This window comes from Netta rufina, assembly GCF_964035555.1.
Source record: "Netta rufina genome assembly, chromosome: 8".
NCBI classification, from domain to species: Eukaryota; Metazoa; Chordata; class Aves; order Anseriformes; family Anatidae; genus Netta; species Netta rufina.
In genome coordinates this window covers 23,128,637-23,151,922 of record NC_140131.1, presented here as the reverse complement: position 1 = coordinate 23,151,922, position 23,286 = coordinate 23,128,637, and the positions used below count along the sequence as shown (strand labels likewise).

The following is a 23,286-nucleotide window of genomic DNA, read 5'->3' as shown; positions in this document are numbered from 1 at the left end:
CTTCCTCCTCATTTCTCTTCTTTATAAAGAATTATGAGAAAATACAGCATAACCCAGATTTTCAAATATCTGATGGATTATTCAGTTAGAGCATAAGAGCCTCTTTTTTCTTTTCTTTCCTATTAAATAAAGAAAATCGGACTTTGCAGGATTCGTTTCACAATCACATCTCTTTCCTTCTTTTATCGAGAGAAAAAACATTACAAAATACACCCATATTTTTCCATTCATGCTCTTGCCATATCTTCCCATTATTCGGTTCTCTCACTGCACTGATCTCAACAGTAGGTCTAAAATAAAGGCATCTTAAATATAAGACTGTGTGAATCCAGAAATGTCTGCAGTCAGAAAGCTCCATTAATCAGCTGAACAAAGGCAGTTAAAAGATCAGCGATGCAGATACGTACATCTACTGCAAATGCATCAAAATGAGGCAACAGGAGACTTTATGGAAATGAACTCAAAGTCAGTGGCAGTGTTGAGAAGCTGTACTGGAATGTTAACATCCACAAAATTTAATTTCATTATACCATGCAGGATGTAATTTTTATTTTTTTTTCAGAATAAAGAACTAAGTGCTGTCCAAAAGCTTAATTTTGTCTCTTCTCCCTCCTCATGAGGAAGAGAAGTCACACAACACAACATCTATCTAAGTAAATGGAAGTAATTCAGTAGCAATTTTATTCTGCACCAAAAGGAAACATACTAGAAAAAAATCTAGCTACTAATGAAATTTACACTAAGCCTTAGTTGTCTCTGGTGAGCCTATTACTAGGACTGCTCCACAGAAGAAAATTTTCTGTCTTTCAAGCAGATATGAAAATGAACAATGAATTATTTGTTTACATTAAAAAGAAAACCTTCATTTCCTATTACAAAAAAAAAAAAAAAAAAGAAAGAAAAAAAATGAGCCTTTGCAGGCTGAAAGAACATACAGATGACTTGCAAGGAAGGCTTTTCAGTTTCCGCCTCAGACGTGCCTTCCTTTGAATCTTTCCTACCTGCTTGCTTTACTAAATCTAGTGAAGTGAGACACAGATGAAGGAATCAATAGTCATGTTGTTTATGGCGGCGCTCCTATTAAGCCTCGGTATTCTTGGATAAAATGAGTGCTGCTGCACCGAGGAGATCAAAAAAGCTTTGCCTGCTACCACAGTTCTGCGACACAGCCAAATCTCATCTCAATGCCCCGTGACTTCTTCCAACGTAGTCATACTAACGCATTTATTTGGCATTCAATATACAACAGAAAGTATTTAAATTTAGGGGCTAGTTTTACTGCATTTTTCCCTGACAGTACTACAGTGGCAAGAACGCCTCAAAATACTGTATTAATTGTTAAAAACCCAAACCTGATTTGATCAATCCCCATGCCACACAACCCTGGAGATCTGTACTACATAAACATCAGACTATTTGTACATAGACTACAAAGCACATTACAAGACAATAGTACTTGGCAGCCAAATCCTAATTTTGACATGCCCAGATCTGATTGTTTCTTTTTCACTTATCTGTGTGCCTACAGGACATCCTTGAATTATAAGGATTAAAAAGGGTGCCCATATTAGTTTTTAGGTTGCTAAAATTTAGCAAGCTAAACAGTTACATCTCACATACTTGATTATTTACAATTAAAATGAGTTCAGTAATTCCACCCGCTTACGTCCCCCCACTTTTAACATGCCCATTTCGGTACCAGTTTTATTAAACTGCATCTATCACCTCGCAAGGATGGGATGAGAAGAATGCTGAACTGGCAGAGGAAATTAGAACAAAACTAAATCTAACCCTCACTGGCAACTAGAATGGAGTCGAATATGCTGGAAGGACCCTAAATAAAGTGCCCAACACCACTGTGGGCATGGGTATATCACACTATTTCTCCCCCAGAGATGGACACTCATTTTGAGAGTTGGTTAGTGCACCATGCTCACCCCTTCCTATGTTCAGGATGCATAGTTTTACGTCAGCTTGTCAGTTATTTCTTGTATGTTGTTGTTTTTTAAAGTATCTGGATGTTCTTGCACTGACTTACCCTATAGATTTATATAGGCAAACAACTCTTGTTTTTGTGTGCATTTTTTTAGTATTTTTAATTTGTTTTTATAATTGGAGAGTTGTGTCACTAAGTTTTTGTTTAGAAATAAGCTTCCATCTCCGCTCAACTGTCTCACTTCCTTGACAGAGTACGTGCCAACATAAGCTAACACAATATTCTGTAAAATAATAAAATCAAGGCATACATGCAAAGGAGGCCAAACTAAGGCAGTATGAACAACTCTGCAAGTTTCGTAAGAGTTCAGTTTTCTTTTGTTGTTTTGTTTCTTTGCTTTTTAAAATCATAATTTAACTAGAGTATTCCAAAATATGGTTTTCTGTTCTCAAGCCTAGACATTATTTCTCTTCCTAACAAAAGAAGCTGAGCTACTCAAAATAGAAATAGACTGTCCTAAAATTCAGTGCTTTAAAATGCATTTACTCAGCATGTCACTAAGAAAAATATTACTAATATTGAAATGTAAAGACAATTCCTGTTAGCCAAGTTTCAAGTTGGCCATGTTTCAAGTTGATTTCCTACGATCAAACTATTTGACTTACTCTTAAGCAAAGTTTACATTTTTTTGTTCTACTAACCAAACAATTCATGGGCAAGTAATACAAGAAAGAGTGTTTTCCCTCACCCCGTCCAGTAGAGAATTCACTTTCAGGAAGCAAGTAAGATGCCTTTATTAAGCCCCAACAGGCTTTATCCACCCTCAAACTTCTGTTCCCCTCACCATGATAACCAAACCGTAACTAATTGAGATTTTAAGGAAGTGGGGTAGGGAAAGAGAAGTCAGCCAAACTGGTAATGCAATTTGCTGAGGATGAATACAGGGAAAGGATGTTTTAAAATAACACCACCAATACTTGTAACAAAGTGCAACAAAGTTCTACCCTAGTTCGGAAATTTTGCATAGAAATTATATGAACACAAAGAAGCTTACTTGCATGTTTATCTGCCAATACAATAAGTGTACTTGATATGTCTCTTCTTCTGTAGAAGCACACCACCTTTGCTTCCACATTCCCATTGGCAGTCTGAAAACGGAAAAAAATAACAACTGATTAGAAACCAAAACTTGAACTGTACATACTTAATTAGAAAACTTCATAAATAATCAGGAATTTTGCCACACAGGCTGCCTAACATCACCTTCTAGCATACTCCAGCTGCCCAGACTTTACCTAAAACACTACCTCTAGTGGGATCCATTCTAGAGAACAGGATCAGGTTTGGCCCTTCACTCCCAATTGTTTCTTCAGGATCACCATTTTAAGCAGTTACAGATTTTTCAAGGGGTGAGAAAAATCACTTACCTGCAGGTACAGCATACCAACAAGCCACTTTGCTACTTTCAGGTGATGCCTGCATTTAGCAGAATGCACAAGCATCTTTACAATCCTAATAAAAGTAACTGTGAAATATAACAGAACTCAGGTTTAGGCTGTTCTCCAAACTCAGTAGGACAGCAGAAAAGCAAGAAAGAACACAGTCATTATTGCTCTCACAAAAGAAGTTCCATAATGCTTCCTTTCTCTGACAGCACTGGCAGGTAAACAATGACCAACACAAGAATCATTCCAAAAGGAGAACAAAGGAAGCTGCACCAGGCAATAAACTCTACACCAGTGGCAACATACAAAGAGGTCAGAATTTTTGAATGGTTTGCGATTTATTTTTTTCCTTAAAACTCTTAAAATGAGATTGGTGATGAATTTCTTGTAAGATGATAGCTGCTGAATTATGAAGCTGGCTTTATACAGACTCTAAAGGAAGTACACCTACTGGTTTGAAACTGACCCAGCCAACCTATTGTTTCCAAAATAAGTCAATAAATAATGAAAATGTAACTTAAAAGAGTTGTCTCCTACTATTGAAGAGTCCTTGAAAACCAGAATGATGGCACACAGTTTAAGAAACTAGAAGATTGAGATACGAATTCCCCTCCAGGAAGTCTCCAAAAAAGGTAGTGGACCAGCAATCTGTCCACAGGGAAAGAAACAAACAAACAAAACAAAACTGATATACACGCTTGTTGCTAAGTTGTAAAGGGAGGAAAAGTTTTATCTCTCATAACAACAGTTTTCCTAACACACACACACACAAAAAAAACAGAGAATACATACACGCACAAATATTTTCACTTGCAGCCTACCAATTTTTGTACAGAACCTGTGGAATTTCTATCCTTTTCTGTTAAGTAATCAAGAACTTTTAAATTTTGAGGAAATACAACACAAAAACAGGAGTCATCTTGCAGCTGTGTTTTAACAATGTCAAATTATGCACTTTGGTTAATTGTCTGGCCTTCATTTACAGTCAGTGAAAACAAATGCAGGTTAAGATATGATTCATTTCAACCTGAAAAACCCATTTCGAAGAATAGGTCAGAGAAATTACAATTTAAGCAAGAGTTGCTCTAAATGAGAGGTCCAGGCTGAAAGTACCATTATTTTTAAAGAGGGGAAATGGAATAAAGGTGGGGACGGGACCGACCCCACAAGAAACCCGCCCCACACCTCAGCACCCTGTAACTGATGGAATACAGCCACTAACATAACATCCCAATGGATCCACTGGGAACATGTTAAGGAAGTTCCTATTATTTCCTTAATGGAAGAGACACAAAGTGTTCTGTAAAAAGATCTACGCTAAAAAGAAGGGGTTACGAGGATGCCCTAAACTTCAGGTTCTTTGTCACGTTGATACATTTTCTCCTCCAAATAACTGTTTCAGAAAGGCATGTTTTTCCATCCCTGTTGGCTGAAGAAAACACCCTATTTTTAGGCAGTTAATTTAAATTCAACACCAAAACAGCAACATTACACTCCTTCTGTATAGGCTGTAAAGCACACACTGGCATTAAACCTCAAAACGGTGTGTTTAGGACACAGCTAATGGCTTCAGATCAGGCTTCCCTCCTCAGCCAGGTAAAATTTCAACATTAAAGACTTCAGCTGGCTTCCCACGTGCAACCCATCATGTCTGCTTTTTAAATCTAAAGAAGGGGAAACCTGGCAAACGAAATAATACACTGACCCAAAGGACAACTAAAGAAGACAAAGTCTGAGGAAGCACATAATAGCTCCAACTCTTCCTGTTGAGTGACACTCCCCCAAGAAAAAACAAACTACAAAGCCCTCCATCCTCCTGGGAAGCTGTTATTTTGTCTTCCTATCACATGATCTGGGCACAGAATGGAAGACCAGGAAAAACCTCCTGCCCTGTAGGTGGGCATAATCACCTTGAGAATGACCTCCAGTTGATGCTCTGCCCTTTCATGCCAAGGAGAACAATCCAGCAGGCCTCAGAGTGTTTCAGAAAATTATCACAACAAAAGTATTTTAAGCTACTAATTACCAGAGAACTGCTAAAGATTTGTTTTGATTTTAATCAAATCGATCATAAATTAAATCAGCTTCAAAGACTTGATGGCAAAAATTGTTTACCTTATTGAGTTCTTCTATTCTTCGTATCAAATATGGGTTACTTGAAGAGTTTTCAAAGTAGACGTAATCTGACAAAAGAAAAAAGATTCTTTAAAATACGAGCTGCTAAAAATCAAATAAAAAGCCCACGTGTATACCTGCTAAAGACACCATACCAAATTAATTTCTTGCCACAAGCAGCACTTCAAAATGTTCCCACTGTCCTGGATTTTAGGCGAGGAAATACAAAATCCATGCCAGTGTAAGAAACAAACACGGGCGCAATCTGAAGACCATTAACTCCCTTTCCAAAACACAGAGCTCTATTATCTGCCTGTACAGTGGGAAAGCAAAGCATATGATGGTCTGTCTCCCCTGATCAGGCTATTTCATTTTGATCGCAGTGTTTTCTTTACTTGCTTCCTTTTCTTTCATCCAAAAATCCAGCCGCAACACGCTATCCTTCCTCTGCCCCCCAGCTCAGCTTCATCACACAGCCCAGTTACTTACTCTACAAATTGTTCCATTCTTTCTCTCTTATCTTTTCTTCTACTTCCTGCTCTTTTACACCCACATTATCCCGGAATAACCTCGACAGAAGTCTATATTGTAAGCCAAATAGGTCAGAAATGCTCATATTCAAGCAGGATAAACATCTTCAACCAGAGGGCAAGAAGGCAGCTCTTCGCTAAGGTGGTGCTGTCACAAAACCCTCAGAGAGGCACCAAGGAATGCTGTATGAATAGCTTGGCATTGCTAAGCTCCAAGTTTTAACACTTCTCACAAAAACAGAAACAGAGAGCCTTGAGCAGACCTGGCCTTTGTCAGCCAGGACTCCAGAAGCAAAGCTTCAGCGAGGCGAGGAGAGGGCTGAATGCAGCCACCCTTGGGTGCTGGCCCTGGGGGCAGTCTTGACCTGCCGCGGTTTTCTCATGCGCTCAGCTCTGAGAATGATCCCTCCAAAGATATTCTAGCCGATTTAAAACGATTTCCCTTCAGATGTCCCAGTTTATTTGTATTTGGAGCAAAACATCCATCGCCTTCGGGGCTCCGCTCAGGTAATCCGCTGAAATGAGCACATTAGCATGACCCTCCACTGCTAAATGGGTGTTTAGCGGTGCTAGCCCTGCCTAAATAGAGACAACTACTTAAGCTGTTAGCTTCAATCTTCCCAAAATGCCTCCTAAAAGGGCAGAGATGGATGCTGTTAACTCTTCCTCTGGGCTGAGGAAGAGTCAGCCTCCAGAAGCTCCTCCCCATCTCCACCACAGAGCTGGTTCCTCTCAAAGGCAGCTTCCCTTCAGGCTTCGCACCCGAGAGCAGGCTAAGGAGGCCAGGCAGGCCGTGGTTTGTGGAAAAATAATGCTCTATTTACACGTTAGGGATCAGAGAGGAAAAAAGTTTTCTCCCAAGCAGAAAGCCTCCCCTAGAAGGGCACAGCAGTGAAGGGCATGGGGCCTTCATCTGCCCTGAGATGGCTCCAAGCTCGGGGGCTGCCTGAGGACCCCCTGCCCACCCCCTGAAGAAGGCCAAGTTCCCTCATACTGCCCCCTGCCCACCCCAAAACCTCACTTCAGGTACTTCTGCTGAGACCAAACACAAACTCATAGCATTTGTTAGCACCCTGACTGAACAAATGGAGCCTGAAGGAATGGCAATGGCAGCCCCCCCGATTGGAAACACAACCTCGCCTTTACTTCCAGGGGTTTAAAGTGACCATCACAAACCCCTGCAGTTCCTATCACTTCTCTAACAGCTCTTCCGAGTGTGCAACGTGTGCACGTCCACACCAGCACGCTTTCTACCTCAGGTGAACATTAACACAATTTTTCAGTTAACTACAGTTTACTGAGTGTTAAAATCTGGCGTGGGAATTTAAAATAAAGTTTATCACAGACCAATGCCTTATAAATGGCTATTTCAGGTTGATGTCCAACAGTTTTGAGTAGTCAAATCCAAAAAAAATCTGTTGTTTTGCCAAGCGCTAGGAGCGTCCCCAGACCTGTACCCCATCAGCGAGGGCACACAGCCTTACACAAAGCAGCACACTGCTGGCAGAAAGGCAGCGATGAAGATGTCCCACAGGCATTCCTCAAGAGCAGACACATGACAGAGTGTAAAGGGGTGTGCTTAGGCCACTGCTTGATGACTTCATCACAAAATGCACGGCCCAGTACTTCCCAGCCACGTCTGAGGCTGACTGCACAGCTGTGGTAAGCATCTCACCAGCACCTCATGGGGACCCGCTTCCCATCGCTCGAGTTTACCTGGAGAAGGGTCCCTGCCTCTCTGCGTGTAACGCAGAGCCCACTGCAAGTCACATGAAACAGAATATGTGAGCAGAACAGAGAGGAGCGATTTGCATTTTTTTCATACAGACTTTAAATACTTTCATCTAAAATTAAAACGCTATCTTGCGCAGAGAAATGCTCCAGTTGCTCGGTGTGCCACACATGCAGCAAGGAAATTGTGAGTTCAACAAACCACTCTCCAAAACGATAATGCTTTAGCAGGTGAGAGCACTCCTCTTAACCTGTTCCACGAGCAGCAAAACCCAGCCAAGGCTGGCTTCCTACACACTGGATTTAAAGGAGGCACAGCACCACGCTCCATCAGCCCCTATTCTCCAGAACACCTCCTTTTCCCCTGAGCAACATTTCCCCTTCCTCTCCAGCCTCTTCCCATGCCACGTAAATGCATCCTTCTCGTATTGCACACCCAATATGATTAATAACATTCCCAGTTTGCTTCCAAGACAGCAGCTATGTCTGTAGGTGCACAGAGACACAGTGGCGAGCAGAAACCCACCACAGGCTCCCAGCAAAGCAGTTGTCGATGGGAGGCATCCTGTACGTGCACAACTGCCTGTCTGTGCCGTGGGCTGAAAGAGAGGATGGGGAAAGAGACCGAATTAACAAACCTCTAAATAACAGGAAGATGCATGCATCTCAAGTCCTACCACAGAACAGGAAGGAAAGAGTACACTTAAAAAAAAAAAAAAAAAAAAAAAAAAAAGTCCAGGGACAGAAGAGTAGAGCCTGAAAAAGAGCAAAACAACAAGTCAGACCTTTCAAACACAACAGGCTGGCTATCCTTGCCAATTTATCAGCTTTCCTACCTACATGGTGGAAGAAAAGACGAGCTTATCTGCTCCACATCCCACAAGCACAGCATGCCTCCTTGGAAGCAGCAACTGCCACGAGCACTTCGTACCAAGCCCACCCCTCAGCAGCCAACCACCCAGACAAAGGCAGTGGCTCAATCCCACACCTGCACAGCAGCTCACAGCTTAAACTCATAATCCCTGAATTAATCAGCCATGCATCCACATCACGACTGTAATTAGCAGCATCGCTCTTGCATATCGTGCAACTCTCTATGACCAGGCTGAAGCAATGACTGAGGAGCGTGGCAATATCCCAGGACAGTAAGGAGCATCACACTCCTGCCACAAACTCCAAGCTTATTTCTTCCTTTTGCTTACACTGTTACAGAAGTAGCTGCGTCCCTGAAACAACCCCAAAAGCCTTTCCATCCCCCTGCTTTTTTTTCCCTGAAGATGAGATAATACACAACTTACTAAAAAGCAATGTTATTATACAGATACTGAACTGCCGAACTAGGATGATGACCTACAGACCAGAGAAGATGGAAATATTCCACGAAGGCAGTAAAATAATTGTTCTCAATTAGCAATAAATACAACGCTTTCTTTTTGCTCACACATGCTTTTAAGACATCACTGCAAAACTGCTTCCCCCTCTGCCCTCTTCGTGTCAGCTGTTGATTAAGTCTACGTTGGTTGGCAGAAAAGAAAACCAGAAGGGGGTACTGCAAAAGGAAAGAACATGCACTGTCTAGAGGTCATATATTTCTAAGATTAAGCTATGTCTGAGCTACTTAATAACCTTACAGGCTTTGAGGTGATCAAGTTGCAAAAATGCCCAAAAGTATTTTTATCCTTCCCAACTTGCATTTGCCTTTGAGGCTACATGTGCTTTCTGAGGACCTGGCTGCACATTCCTCACCTTGCCTCCCGAAATTCCCCTCGCTGTGTGCCCTGCGTTAGCCTGCTTTCCTCGGGAAGCAAGGGAGGCTGAAGCCTTCCTCTTCCCACACTCACTAGTGCTGCTTGGTACGATGCGAATTTCTCGGCACGTTATAAATTAGCAACTCCAGGGTTGCAAACATCTCCCCTGCCCAATGCACAGAGCTGCTGCCCTGAATTGAAGATGAGCACCAAGAGAGTGGCTGAAGTTCTGACGACCTGGTTACTTTACGACCGAACTTACGGGAAACGCGTGCCTCCTCGCAGTCTGGATTTCCGCATCAGTTTGGGGTTAGTTTCTTTACGTAAGCTCCAGTTTTCAAATTATTCAGCAGCTCGCTCCTGGAGCTGTCAATCACCTTACAGTTTGGGTGATACAAAATCCATCGTGGTCTATGCTTCTGCGAAAGAGGAGGCAAGCTGGAGAGGCCAAGCTGCTCGCAGCCTACGAGCCCAGCAATCTCGCCCAGGAGAGCCCAGGTCCCACTGCCTTCTGGCTGCTGAAAACCAGCACCACTCAGAAGGTGTCACCCCACGAGATGTTTGGTTTCAAGAGGTAGTTTCAAAAGAGAAAGCCTTACCAGCAGTGTTTTCATTACAGGAGATGCAAAACTGCAACAGCTGTTTCTGTTGCTAAAAGGATGAGGCGAGCCAATACACCTAGCAGCACAGAGCAAGCAGATATTTACAATTAATTTCTCTCACAGCTCGACAAAAGGAATCACGGATACTCTGTCAGCACAAGTCCAAGCACGCTTTCCAGACAGCAGCACCGCAGGCATGGGATGTGCGTATTTGCCCCAAAAAGCTCCTTGAGCACTGCCACCACCACGGCCCTGCTCCAAATGGGGTGGAAGCGTAGCAAAAGAGCACACAACCTCTGCAGTACCAGCCGACATTTAGCAAGGGACTTGGCAGAAGTGAGCACCACCTCCTGCTGAAATCCCCACAGCCAGACAGCAAATCCTCATCGAGTTGAGCTGGGAGAGGCAGCCCGGTTAAATCAAGCTAGCTGTGCTCTTCTGACCAAAATGACCAAGTCAAAAGGCTTACGAGGACAGGGATCAAAATAAATCACCCTTGTGTGAAATCTTTAACCGAGACACTCGTCTCACAACGCGCCGTGCTTGCTGGAAGAGCCCAGTGCTCACGCGGCGTGCTCCTGAGACGAGCTGCCCGGTCTCGATAAAAAGGCTCAGGCAGAACAAAACTGGGAAAAACTACCGAAGCGACAAGCCTCCCTCGCTGCTGAGGAAGAAAGCCTGGTTTTCAGCAACGGATCGACATTAACAAACCACTGCACCACTTCCTCGGGCCCGAAGCCTGCAGTAAAGCTCCTAGATATAAATGAGCAGCGACACCCGGCTCGGGGAGCGCACACCCATCCAGAACAGCCACGACCCTGCCTCTGAGCAGGGCCACCATCCCAAACAGCAGCAGCCTCTGGCAGGCAGTCAAACCTTTTAGGTCACCGCCAGGTCTAGAGACGGTGCAAACTCTGCTCGACAAGGCTGGGGTGGCTCCACGCACCACCAAGTTATCCTCATGGACTCGCAGCTTCGCAGAGAGAAGCCTTCCAGAGGAACTGCTGCAGCCCTGCCCTTCCCCTCACTTACTGCTTTCCTACTGCAGCCTGCTTGGATTTCCTGGAGCAGGACCCCTGGGTTAGCTCCCAGAGCTTCCCAGGTGTGGTGGACACCGAGGGCTGGCCGACACAGGGCATTACACGAGCACGCTCCCTCCAGAGAGGCAGTGACGTCTAGTTAATTACACGCTGAAGTTACACACACAGAAAATCTTCATTTACAACGCTGTTTTGTCATTATGTTAAATTTGTTTCTGCTTTTACCCTCCTGGAGGGCATGCAGACGGTGTAACAAGGGTGCCTGTACGGCCCCAAGCCTATAGGGGCACATGAAAAATGCAACAAACTCCGTATTAAATACATCAGCACATCGCCTGTGTGCCGGGCACTGTTGGTGAGCAAGCACACAGCCTCTCCAGATTCTATCTGCTCTGCTAATATGCTGTAAAACATCCCAAAATGACTTTGAAGACGTACGTTATGTATACAAGGATATACAGTGTGCTCAGCTCAACTTCCCCTTTTCAACCGTTTTCCAAGAAAAACACGACTTAAAAGAATGCTGGGGCTGTAAGATGAGTCAGGATACGTGCAAGGAAAAGACAGCTCAGTTTCATTTAATAAACTAAAGCCTCTACTACTGCCTATCAAATCCCAAGCACGCATCTACAGCCATATACATGCAGGAGCAGCTCAGGACTGCTTTGTACTAAAGGAAGTTGAGCCTCACGTATTCACAACACATGGCAGAAGTCCACGTTCTCACTTTCACGCTAACTTCTGCTCTATTTTCAATCATAAAGCAGAGCACAAGCTGCCATTCCAGCCCCCAACGGTGAGGATAAAGAAGAAACTGGTTAATTCATAAATACCCAGGTACTTGTTGCCAAGTCCTCAGGAACCACGCACCTGTGCAAAGGTGGGCAGAAGCTAATAAGCTGTGTAAATATCAGCACTCGGTCCATACTTAACACCGAGCCGGCGTGCTTGTGAGGAACAGGTGGCTGATTTTCCCTCGGTCTGTTAACCCACCTCTCTTCCACGTGCTCAACCTCTTATCTCTAAAGGTGAGTTGCCTTGACGAAGGTGATTAAAACCCTGAGTATCGAGAAGCAGGAATAGGTTTTGATCTCCTCCCCTGAAGAATTCCCAAGCTGTAAAATGTTCAAGCAGCACGGATTATGTACACGCATCAATCCTCCTCACTTGCCTCCAAAAACCCAGGTTCAAAATTCCCCAAACTGTAACCTTACGGTAGGAGCAACCCCTTGCAAGGTCCCCGTAACAGGGCTATGGATTATGCACACACCCATAAAAAATACAAACTCTTCTCGATGAAAGCTCTTCTGAATCGATAAAAGGTACTGAAAACTAAACCTGAAATCCACTCCAAAGGACCTATGAGGTTCCAAACAAAAACAAACATCCACCACAGAGCTCCTTCCTCAAGGTAAGAAATAACTCTCTACCTTTTTGGAGCAAAAAGGTATCTGTGTTAATGCCATGCAACTTGCTTGGACAAACTGACAGTTGCTTGATCCAGTTTTAAGGATGAAACATTAAGGGATTTGGAGCTTCCCAAAGGTTTTCTGCTCTTTGTTTTCTGTCATGTCATAGGAGGGGGGGGGGGAAGAAAAAATTCCTGTCCAGCTACCTCATCCTTTTCTTTTTTTTTTTTTTGTATGATTCTTAGTGAAACAAGGTTTATGCAACTCCATTATCCATGCATTAGTTCTTCTCTATTAACTCCTGAACCCTTTGTTCACTTTCAAACATTTCGCAGAGGAACAGAAGTCTCAAAGATAATTAAGTTCTGATCACCGGTCCCTATCTGAAAAATGGAGACACTGCAAACTACAAGTGAGGAAGGTAAGGCAGACAAAGCTACAAAACGGTTCCCATTTCAGAAACAATTAATAGCCTAGATTTTAAAGCAAATCCCTGGAGGCTCCCCAGCGTTTGGGGGAATTACCAGAAGTGCTCGCTTTCTTAGGCACCTCCCAACACCACTACTGCCAGGGCTGTTCGGGGCAGGTCCCGGGCTCGATTAACTTCTGATTTGATTCATTACGACCAAGTGCATTCCCTAAAGTTCACCGTCCCCGCCGAGGAAGGAGGCAGGCACTCTGCTAGCAGCAGCGAGCTACAGACCTGAGATCTTAGCTCTGGTCAAGGCACGGAGCTTGTACCTGAGGAAGAGGTGGTGGGTGGCAGAGGTACGTCACGGGTCCTGGCCCTGAGATAAGAACTATGCCATGCCGAAATACCTGCTGCTGGAGACGCCAGCTGAAAGGGAAACTGTACAAACAAGACTCGAAAAGGGAATGGGTGAGAAACCTGGGAATAAAATTGAGTTTCCAGAGTACTTCCTCAAGGATGAGGGAGCAATTCTGCTCCTAGAAACCAGCTGTAGGGCAGCCCAAGGAAACCCATCCCAACCAGTCCCCCCCGTGCCCCAGCTGTAAGCGAGGCACGTTGCATGCAGCACCGACCTTCGGGTTCACCAACTCCCTGCGGGACGACACTACATGATGTATTCCTGGAAAAACACCACTGCTCTCCTGCTTTACAGCATGTCAGGACACAACAGCAATCCTCTGTTCTGTATTACCTCTTCTGCTGCTGCACGTCCCGAGGATGCAGCTCTATGACCGCTTTCTCCAGGAGCGGTCGCGAGCCTCTCATTTCAGCTGGGCCAGTGCAGCTCTTCGTGGGGCAATGCCACAGACCCGGCCGTGGAACGAGCCCAGGCTTAAAACCAAAAATCCTGCCCAAGAGCTGGTTTGTAAGGGCCCACCAGGATGGTTTAATTTACAGCCAAGTCACAGAAACACTCAATAGATGGAGAAACCAGGTGGAAGGGAACTCCTTGGGGGTTCTTCTGGAGGGCAGGCAGGGGAGACGAGTATCCTCAAACCGTACCCTAACGCTGGGCTGCTCTTGCAGCCAAGAGAACAGCCTGTCCCACTGCGCCTCTCCTTCCTAAGGGCAGGGAAGAAAAACACTCTTTTCCACGAGATAGACACTCAGGCAGTGCCGACGATCAGAAGAAAACAGCTTCATGTTCCCTCCAAGTATCCCAAGAGCTGCAAAACAAGAACCTCTGAAGTACTTGGACACGGAGTTTGGTATCAGCCTCATGAAACAAAATAAAAAGTTTTTTGGGGTGGGCTGTTTTGTTTTTGTTTTTGTTTTTTTTTAAAAGAGCAATGCTTGAGTTCGGTGAGCCAACATGAATTAACTGCTTGGGTCACAGCATGACAGCCTATGAAGTGCAGGAGCAGGGTATCGGTGCCAGACCAAAAACATCACGGCTCCACAATGTAAGACATGGTCCCAGTATAAATTGCTGCCATAGCTTTGCAGATGTTTCTTCGTTTAAACAGGAGTGCCAGCGCAGCTGATTCATCCCCCACCCGCCCGTACCACCCCCTCAAGTTGTGCCAGCCTCGCCTTGGATGGCAGGAGCGAGGCACACACACGTGGGAAACCCAGCCAGGAACTCACCCGGTTGAAAAAGCTGAACTGAACCAAAGCAGTGCCCCGATGTGCTTCACCACACCGCGCTGAGCTGCGTGAGCCCAGCACCGAGCACCCGCCAGCAGGCGCTGCCCGAATCGACGCCGCTACCCGCGGCAGCAGCCACAGGAACTGCCTCGCTCGGCTGCCTCGACTTTGCTCAGATGTTGACAGCTTCGCCCTGCAACAACAAGCCCCGTGCTAAATGGGGAATGGCCCCCTCGCAGCACGCTGGCTTCATGCTTGGTCGAGTGTCAGCCGTCCTCTTCCTCTCACACAACGTCCCCACGTTAGCTGGGGCACACCGTGCGTGGTTTATCAGAGCCCTTACCACGAGCTGAAGGCGATGCAGATCACATCTGGCAGCGCAGGACCAGGACCGTGAAAGCACAGGCACCGTCAAGACTAAGCAGCTTGCAAGTAACACGTGGAAGAGACAGGAGAAGCCTCAATTTTCCTTTTTTTCCGCTTCCAAACTCGCTTTAAAGCTGCCAACTAGCTTCTCCTTATCGCAGTTAACCTCGTACATCAATGACAAGAGAAATTATCTCGAGAACGCTCCTCCTGCTTAAAGATGATCCAGCCAAAGAGCCAGAAAATCAGCCTGCTTGCTATGCAGCCTGAAATCTTCGCGGGTCCTGCACGGGTCCTTCTGGAGGTGACTCCTCCTGCCGCCTCCCTTGTGCCAGCGAGCAGACGTGGGGTTAGTTAGGAGCACCAAAAAGGAGCAGGTGAAGCCTGCAGGAGACCACGAGGAAAACCTCATTCTTCGAGACTGGAGCTTCTCCTTACAGTAGCGTGGGGATAACAAATTGAGGAAGTCTTCAGGTTTGCCACGAGGTACTGCTCACCCCGACAGCCTGCGGGCACAGGAGATCTGTAAAAAAAATGACAATTTCCCACGCCGGCAGCAAACCAGACAGGGATCAGCAGCAGCAGTGCTTGAGGAGCCTCCTCTGCTCAGCCAGGCCTAGGTCCCACCCAGCCTTCGGAGTTTATAGGTAAATAACATTTTTCGGGGAGGTCGAGCTGAAATCTCAAGTCTTGTGAAGCAAACGAAGCAAATCAGAAGCAATTCGGCTATTCTCTTTCCAGGACGAATTCTTCACTGAGATTCCAGTGGTTTCAGCACATCTTGAGGCACCAAATTGAGTTCAATCCATTAAGTATCCTCCCCAAAAGACCAGTGTGTCAGAGGAACAGGAGCAGCACAAAGCACACATGGCATTTCCTGAAGCTCCCAAAAACGGCGCTTTTTCCCTTAAGTTCATCTTAGGCTTTACAGTCTATTTAAACAAACTTGGCGAAAGACAGCAAGAAAAAGGTTGCCACAAATATTCCCAGAGTAAATTTTGCCATGCTTGAGAATCCAGCACCGATTTTGATGATCTTGCAACGCATTAAACTCCCAAAACGGCCACGCTGCATATCCTATAGGACAACACGAGGACCTTCCCTGTCTGCAACTGGGAATAAATTAAATTATTCATCTACGCACAAGAGTTCGACCCCCTCTGAACCACAAAGTTCCTTTTAAAATAAGTTTGTTGTGTCTTTTTTTAATTGTGAAAAATTCTTCAATGTCTTCCCCTACTGAAATGCTTTCTTACACATTAAACAATTACAGGGGGAACTCATTAGTTCTTGTTAGTGACAGAGCCCAACAGCCCAAATTTGGTTTTACGAGTTGAGGAGGAGAGAAGGAACCAAATGGGACTTTAAAACACGCTTTGAAGCAGGGCTTCTTTGTATATTAGAGCTACAGCTGCAAGCTGTGACATCCTGAAGACCTGGAACTGCAGTGCCCTACAAAAGCACCTTTCCCAGCTACTCCAGTTACCTGAACTCCACTGGAAACTCGGGCACGACTGGTGAAAGTCTCGGCCAGCTACCTCCTTGGGAACGTGAAGAAATCACGATTTTGGAAGGAAATAAGATCAGTGTAAGATCCTGGCCCAGAAGCGACGCTGACTTCACAGATCACTTGTCAGAAGAGGCGCAGAACTAGATGGAGGCGACTCCAACAGGTTATATCCACTTTCAAGCAACCCCAAACTACTCGGGAGTAGTTTAGAAGTTGAACCAAAAACATTAACAACCACCTTATCCTCTTCTGGTGCTGCCCAGGAGAGATGAGGTGGTTTTATTTATTTAAAGTCATTTAAACATCAGAAGTTGCTGCTAGAAAAGCAGCAGCTAGGCGCAGGTTGTTCCCATTCACACACAACCCAACCCTCACTAGGAGAGACATTTTCTCACGGAATTGCAGAAAAGGAGGGACTTATCAAGTGCCTTCGCTTATCGGGTGTCTGTCATCCACCACCGCTGGAAGGCAGAACAGGCAGACACGGCCGACGGGACGGAGGAAGCAGCAGGGGAGGAGCGCTGCAGCTCAGCTCGGCTGCCCACAAAACCCAGGGGAGCGGCCAGCCCCAAGCACCCCGAGCTGCCAAAAAACACCCAGCAGAAGCCCCTAGAGACGCCGTCCTGCTGGGACAGGCAGGGGAGAAGCCACGTTCCCTCGCGGGGCAGGAGCTGAGCGGGTGCTCGCCAAGGGCACGTGGCTGCTCGGCTCCACGGAGCGCACCCACAGCAGCCCTACACACACATCAGCGGGGCACGCCGGGGCTGTCTGGCAGCTCCACATCACGCCGCGGTTCTTAACATCTTTCTTTCATCAAAGCAGTCCCGCTTGGGGGAGAGGGAAAGGAGGAGTGGAGAACATCAGATGAATTTTGGTGTAGCTAGAAGCAGCTAAAGGAAAAGGTGAAGGAACCCAGCGGCTGGAATGGGATGAGTTAGAAGCTGTCCTATATCCTTTAGGACCACCAACTGCAGAAACCCATTAGTAAGCTGCGAGAACAAACTCATTTTTATTACCTTTAGTAGTTATTTAATACCTCTCCCCACTAAGCCCACTCTCAGTTCAAATTACCTTCAAGCACCCAATGTCAGCTCTAAGTTAGTAACTGAGTGAAAAGACAGCTCGCCCGAGCCTGTGCTCCTGGGGCACTCCCACTAACCCTCCTGAAAACCCCAAATATCCACATGCTGATAATAAAGAGGGACAGGAGAGGGTTTACACGTGCCCCTGTACTTAAATTATCTGGATTATGTGCTTTAGGCCTAGACTCAACAACATGCACCTTGCTAGCTCTGTACCCAAGTTTTTTTTTTTAACAGGAAAAGCACGGAAAATTATTCCTGACATCACTACGATGTCAAGAGGACAAACTCAGCCACCTGCAGCAGCTCTGGGGCAGTACTACGGATGCCAGGAGCCACGAGAAGTTTGGATTCCAGGCCATGGTATGTAAATTTGGGGGATGGTTACACCGAAACGAGAAGCATGGCCGCAGCACGGACAGGCACACCAACGTCGGGTCTAATCCAGCCACCAGTTATGGGGGAACCTCAGAGCATCACTTACCCTCCACGTGTTGGATTCAGGTGGCACACGTGTGCCTGACTGACCTAGGATCATAAACATGCCACTCAAACACACCTTAAACACACCATAAACTCAAAAGTAGCCATCGCTTTCTAACCTAGCATGCTCCCAAGCAAGAGGGTAACTCCTAAACCAAGAACACAAAAAAAGCTTTTCATCTAAAAGCATAAATCAAACATTTGCCTCAGCAAAAGTGTTGGCTTCAGCGGTTCTTCCTCCATCCTTCCTCTCCTTTCTTTCCCCATCCCCTTGTTCCCAGCCCTCCCACTGAGCCCATTCAGCTGTTCGCACAGTCCCACGGGCAGCCAGATCGGGTGCCTGATACAGATTAAAAATAATCCCGGAAAAACACAAAGCGCGAGGAGGAGGAGGAGGAAAGGTGGAAGGATTCGAGTTCCTCCAATCGCTGCAAGATGGAAATGCAGAAAATCGTCGCTCCGCTGCGTCGGGGGAATGCCACAAGCCTGCAGCGGGGCTCAGTCCCTTACAGCCACCAGCAAAACGCTCGTGCTGAGGGTGAACTCCTGGAGAAGGTGCAGGTGAAGCAGCCTTGGGAAGGCAAACCCTGCTCTCCTCCAGGCAGCTGACACAGCACTCTCCTGAAAGGGGAGGCCAGCACTAGCTAGAACAATGAGCATCTCTCTCCCACATGCGTTTTTTCATCAGAGGCCCCAAATTCCAGCCCAGCTGGTCCCAAGTTTCCTAGACCTGGTGTTTACCCAGCACTCCCATGTGTCCTGCGGTCGGGCAGACAGCCGCTCTGCCCCACGACTCCTTCCAGGCGAGGAGAGCCCCCTTCTCGCCGTGCTGCCGTTTGGAAAACCTTCATTCAGAACATCTTCACCTCTGCTAGGCTGGAGGCACACAACTCCAGGAGCTCCTTCGGGGTGAGTGAGCTCCCGTACTTCATTTCACAATTTGACAACTCAGCAACTTCACACATATACAAGTTTTACACCCCCCCCACAATCAGCGTTAACTTACAAGGGGGCAATTTGTGTCAGCACTCACCCCCTGCCCCACCAGAGGTACACCGAAAGAACCTTAGGACCACGAAAACCAGTTGCTTTCTCTAGGTGCCAGCACTCACCTTACCCAGAGCCTGATACCCGCTGAAGCAGCAGCCCCAAATCCTGCAGCTCCACTACCCGGGTGCCCCACACAGGCTGCCAGGCTCCTCTATAATGGAGCCGCTGGGCACCAACACTAAAAAATGGCACTTAAAGCCAGTCTCTGTCAGAGAAGTGCAACCCACCCACTGGTTTACGAAAACAGGGATTCACAGCGTCTCACGACCAGCCCCGAAGCGATCTCCATACACTCCCAGGAGCATTATTGATCTACGACAAACGAGCTGGTTTTGGCAGCTGCTCGGTCTGGAGTTGGCGCACACAATTTGGTAACCACTAGGATAGCAGCAGATTATCTGCTGAATGTTTCTCTTCCAGAAGGAAGTCTATGAAATGACGACGCACAAACCCCATTCAGGGCTTAACCCTGCCCTGGAGTCCGTGCACAGCTCCCACTGACGGGAGCCACCAGCACCGGGGGCAGAAACAATTCAGTGACACAAACTCCTCGGGCCGAACAGAGCCGTCATACAGAAACAGCTGCATCTGCCCATATGGTGGTCCTGGTCGTGTGGCAAACCCAGACTCCATCCATATGTAGGGTACCAGAGCGCAGTAACCCTGGCCACCGGCCAGCTGCCTTGCCCTCCGCCCGGGAAGGTTACGGAGCGAGGCCTGGACGCTGCTCCCAGGCACACCGAGGTGACTGAGACCAGCCAAAATACCAAAGGGAAATCATGCCCGACTGATCCAACTCACCACTGTGATGCAAAGACTGGCTGTGTGGCTAAGGAGAGAGCAGGGGTGTTGGAGGTGGTGTGTCAAAGGCCTCGTAGCCCCCCAGAGGAGCCTTCGAACCAAAGTGCTGAGATAAGGGCTGGGAAGCAAGGTGGATACGCACTGGGCAGCAGATTAGGAGGCTCACCAGATGAACACTGGGCTCCGAGGACTGCGATCAGCAGCACAGCCTTCACCTGGCTGCTAACAGCATCCCTCGGCACCGACATGGGGCCAGCCGTGGATGTTTTGCGATGGATTGGGACTGGAACATGCTCACCAAAAGTTTGGGGAGCCAGGAAAAGCTTGCCACACACTTGTGGGCAGGGCTGCTACTCAGGGGAACTTTGACAAGCCAGGAAACGGGCTGACAAGCACCTCAGGAAGTTCAGCTAAGGCTAAGCAGAGTCCTGCATCTGGGATGGGATAACTCCCTGCAGCGCCACAGGCTGACTGCAGAGCGTCTCTGCCGAAAAACAACTGGAGAAACAACAGAGTGCCCAAGAGCCAGCACGCACCCTCGCAGCAAAGGCATCCAACATCCCCCTGTGCTGCACCAGCGGGGTGAAGGGATGGGTCCTGCCCCGCTGCTCAGCGCTGGGAAGGCCACCTGGAGGGCTGGGACACACGGGAGGCAGCGGGGTGGGCAGTGCTGGATGTGCAGAGGCAGGCTGGCCCAGCGGGGATGTCACTGCTGTCACAGCCAGGAGCGGGGGGCGCAGGGCTGGCAGGGCAGGGCTCTGCTCAGAGGTGCACAGGGAGAGGATGAGGGACGAGGGACGCCAGCTGCGACACCAGGAAGTTTTGCCTGGTGTCTGGGCGCTGTTATCTGCCCTGAGTGCAGCCGAACACTTTGGGCAGGGCCCAGGGGAAGGATGCCATCCCTGCACCGTGGTCCTCCGGGATGCCACCACGGGGCGGGCAGGCCCCGAGCATCCTCCAGGCCAGCCTGCAGCAGCAGCAGGTGGCCTAGGGGCCTGCAGAGATCCCTGCCCACCACAGACCTGGCCGTGCAGAGCACCAGGGATGGCATCCCACGCGAGAGTGGTGCTGTGACATTAAACAGCCGTGAATCCCCCCAGCTCCCCTCGCCCTGCCGCTCTCAGCATCCCCCATCCACCACCACAAGGCACCGCACACCAGCCTCAGACCCTCCAAGAAACAAAGCCGGGATGGCCCAGAGGCACATCTCATCCCTCCACGGCACCAAGAAGCAGGGAAAAAAAAAAAAAAAAAAAAAAGTATGGCTGTGCCAAAAGGAGCAAAAAAACCCAGAGCACAAAGTGAGGGCAGGCCGAGAAAGCTGAAAAGTAGTGGCAGCCAGGCAGGGCGGCTCGGCCACCCCGGCTGTGTCGTCTCCCTCGCTCACTTTGCTCTGGTTTCACCAAACTCCGAAGGACGTGGGGTGTCTGGGGATGAGGGGGGGACCCCAAAAAGCATCTCCCCAAAAGCAGCTCCTGGGGGGGGGGGGGCGAGAAGTTGCGGCGCACACTTTCTGCGAAGGGAAAATGGCTGAGCGCAGAGCTCCCCGACAGACCACCCTGGGTGTTTATCTTCCCTAAAATAAAATAAAATCAAATCCACCCGCCGGGGCCCTGTTGCCTCTCCTCTGTGTTGCCGTGAGTTAAAACAAAGGGCAATCAGGAGAGGGGGGGGAGAGTAATGGGAGAGCGGGCAGGGAAGGGAGAGCGGGCAGGGGGAAGGGAAGGGAAGGGAAGGGAAGGGAAGGGAAGGGAAGGGAAGGGAAGGGAAGGGAAGGGAAGGGAAGGGAAGGGAAGGGAAGGGAAGGGAAGGGAAGGGAAGGGAAGGGAAGGGAAGGGAAGGGAAGGGAAGGGAAGGGAAGGGAAGGGGGGCAGCCCTCCAGCAGCCTGCCCATCTTTGTGCTCGCCTCCCCCCGCGCCCCGACCCCCCGCAGCCCGCCCCCATCCCCGGCCGTGCCCCCGCAGCTCCCCCCCGGGCCCCCCACGCGCGTCCCGGCCCCGCAGGAGCCGCGGGAGGGCGGCGGGGGCCGCTCACCTCCGACCCGGTACATGTTGGCGGCCATGGCCGGCTGCGGGCCGCCGCCGCCTCCAGGTGCCGGAGCCGCTGGAAAATGGAGGCTGGGGCGGGCGGGGGAGGGGAGCGCGGAGTTAAAGGGGCCGCGCCGCCGGGGGAGGGAGGGAGGGAGAGGAGGAGAGAGGAGGGAGGAGGCACCGGGACGGAGGGAGGGAGGGAGGAAAGAGGGAGGGCAGGGGCACGGCGGCGGCGGGGAGAGGGAGGGGAAGGGGAAGGACGGCAGGGAGGGAGGGAGGGAGGGGAGAGGCCTGCGGGAGGATGGAGGGGGAGGGCGGAGCGCGGGGGCACACACACAGAGACACCACACACACACACACACAGAGACACCACACACACACACACACAGACAAACACACACACACACGCAGCCCGCCTTGCACGCACACAGCCCGCCTCACACACACACACACATATATACGCACACACAGCCCGCCCAGCCTCACACGGCCCGCCTCACGCGGGCACACGCACACCCTGCCCGCCTCACACGCACACGGACCACCTGTGTGCACACCCAGCCCTCACACGGGCACATATATCACCTGTGTGTACACCCAGCCCTCACACGGGCACATATATCACCTGTGTGTACACTCAGCCCTCACACACATGTACACAACCTGTGTGCACACCCAGCCTTCAGATGGGCACATATACCACTCACGAACACACCCAGCCCTCACACACACACACAACCTGTGTGCACACCCAGCCCTCACACGGGCACATATACCATGTGTGCACACCCAACCCTCACACACACACATGTATAGCACCTGAGCTCACATCCAGCCCTCACACACACATATACCATCTGTGTGCACACCCAGCCCTCACATGGGCACACATATACCACTTGTGCGCACAACCAGTCCCCTTCACACATGCACATATATCACCTGTGTGCACACCGAGCCCTCACATGGGCATGTATATCACTTGTGCGTACACCCAGCCCTCACACGGGCACAACCCGTGCGCACACCCAGCCTTCCTCACACGCACACACAACATCTGTGTGCACACCCAGCCCTCACACATGCACACACACTGCCTGTGCTCACATCCAGCCCTCACACGCACACGTATACCATCTGTGTGCACACCCAGTCCTCACACAGGCACATATATCACTTGTGCTTACACCCAGCCCTCTTCACACACATGTATATCACCTGTGCTCAAAACAGCCCTCACACACAAACACACCGCCTGTGCTCACACAGTCCTCACGCACACACCCACCACCGGTGCTCACACCCAGCCAAAACCACCAGGCCTTTCACTCCCTGTGAGGGTGACGAGG

The 23,286-nt window shown here is 48.6% G+C and overlaps 1 protein-coding gene across 3 annotated transcripts in view; it reads right to left on the bottom strand.

Moving 5' to 3' along the window:
• MTA1 (metastasis associated 1) overlaps positions 1 to 22,037 on the bottom strand; it is an 80,753-nt gene extending 58,716 nt beyond the window's left edge. For all 3 annotated transcript variants that reach the window (XR_014618645.1, XM_084290726.1, XM_084290727.1), the window contains exons 1-3: positions 21,942 to 22,037; positions 5,497 to 5,564; positions 2,991 to 3,084 (exon numbers count right to left, since the gene is read on the bottom strand). Coding sequence is in view for 2 of the 3 variants with exons in the window: in XM_084290726.1 (XP_084146852.1) it covers positions 2,991 to 3,084; positions 5,497 to 5,564; positions 21,942 to 21,969 (190 nt within the window). In the remaining variant the exon portion in view is untranslated. The remainder of the gene's footprint in view (positions 1 to 2,990; positions 3,085 to 5,496; positions 5,565 to 21,941) is intronic.
• Positions 22,038 to 23,286: the final 1,249 nt, after the last annotated feature.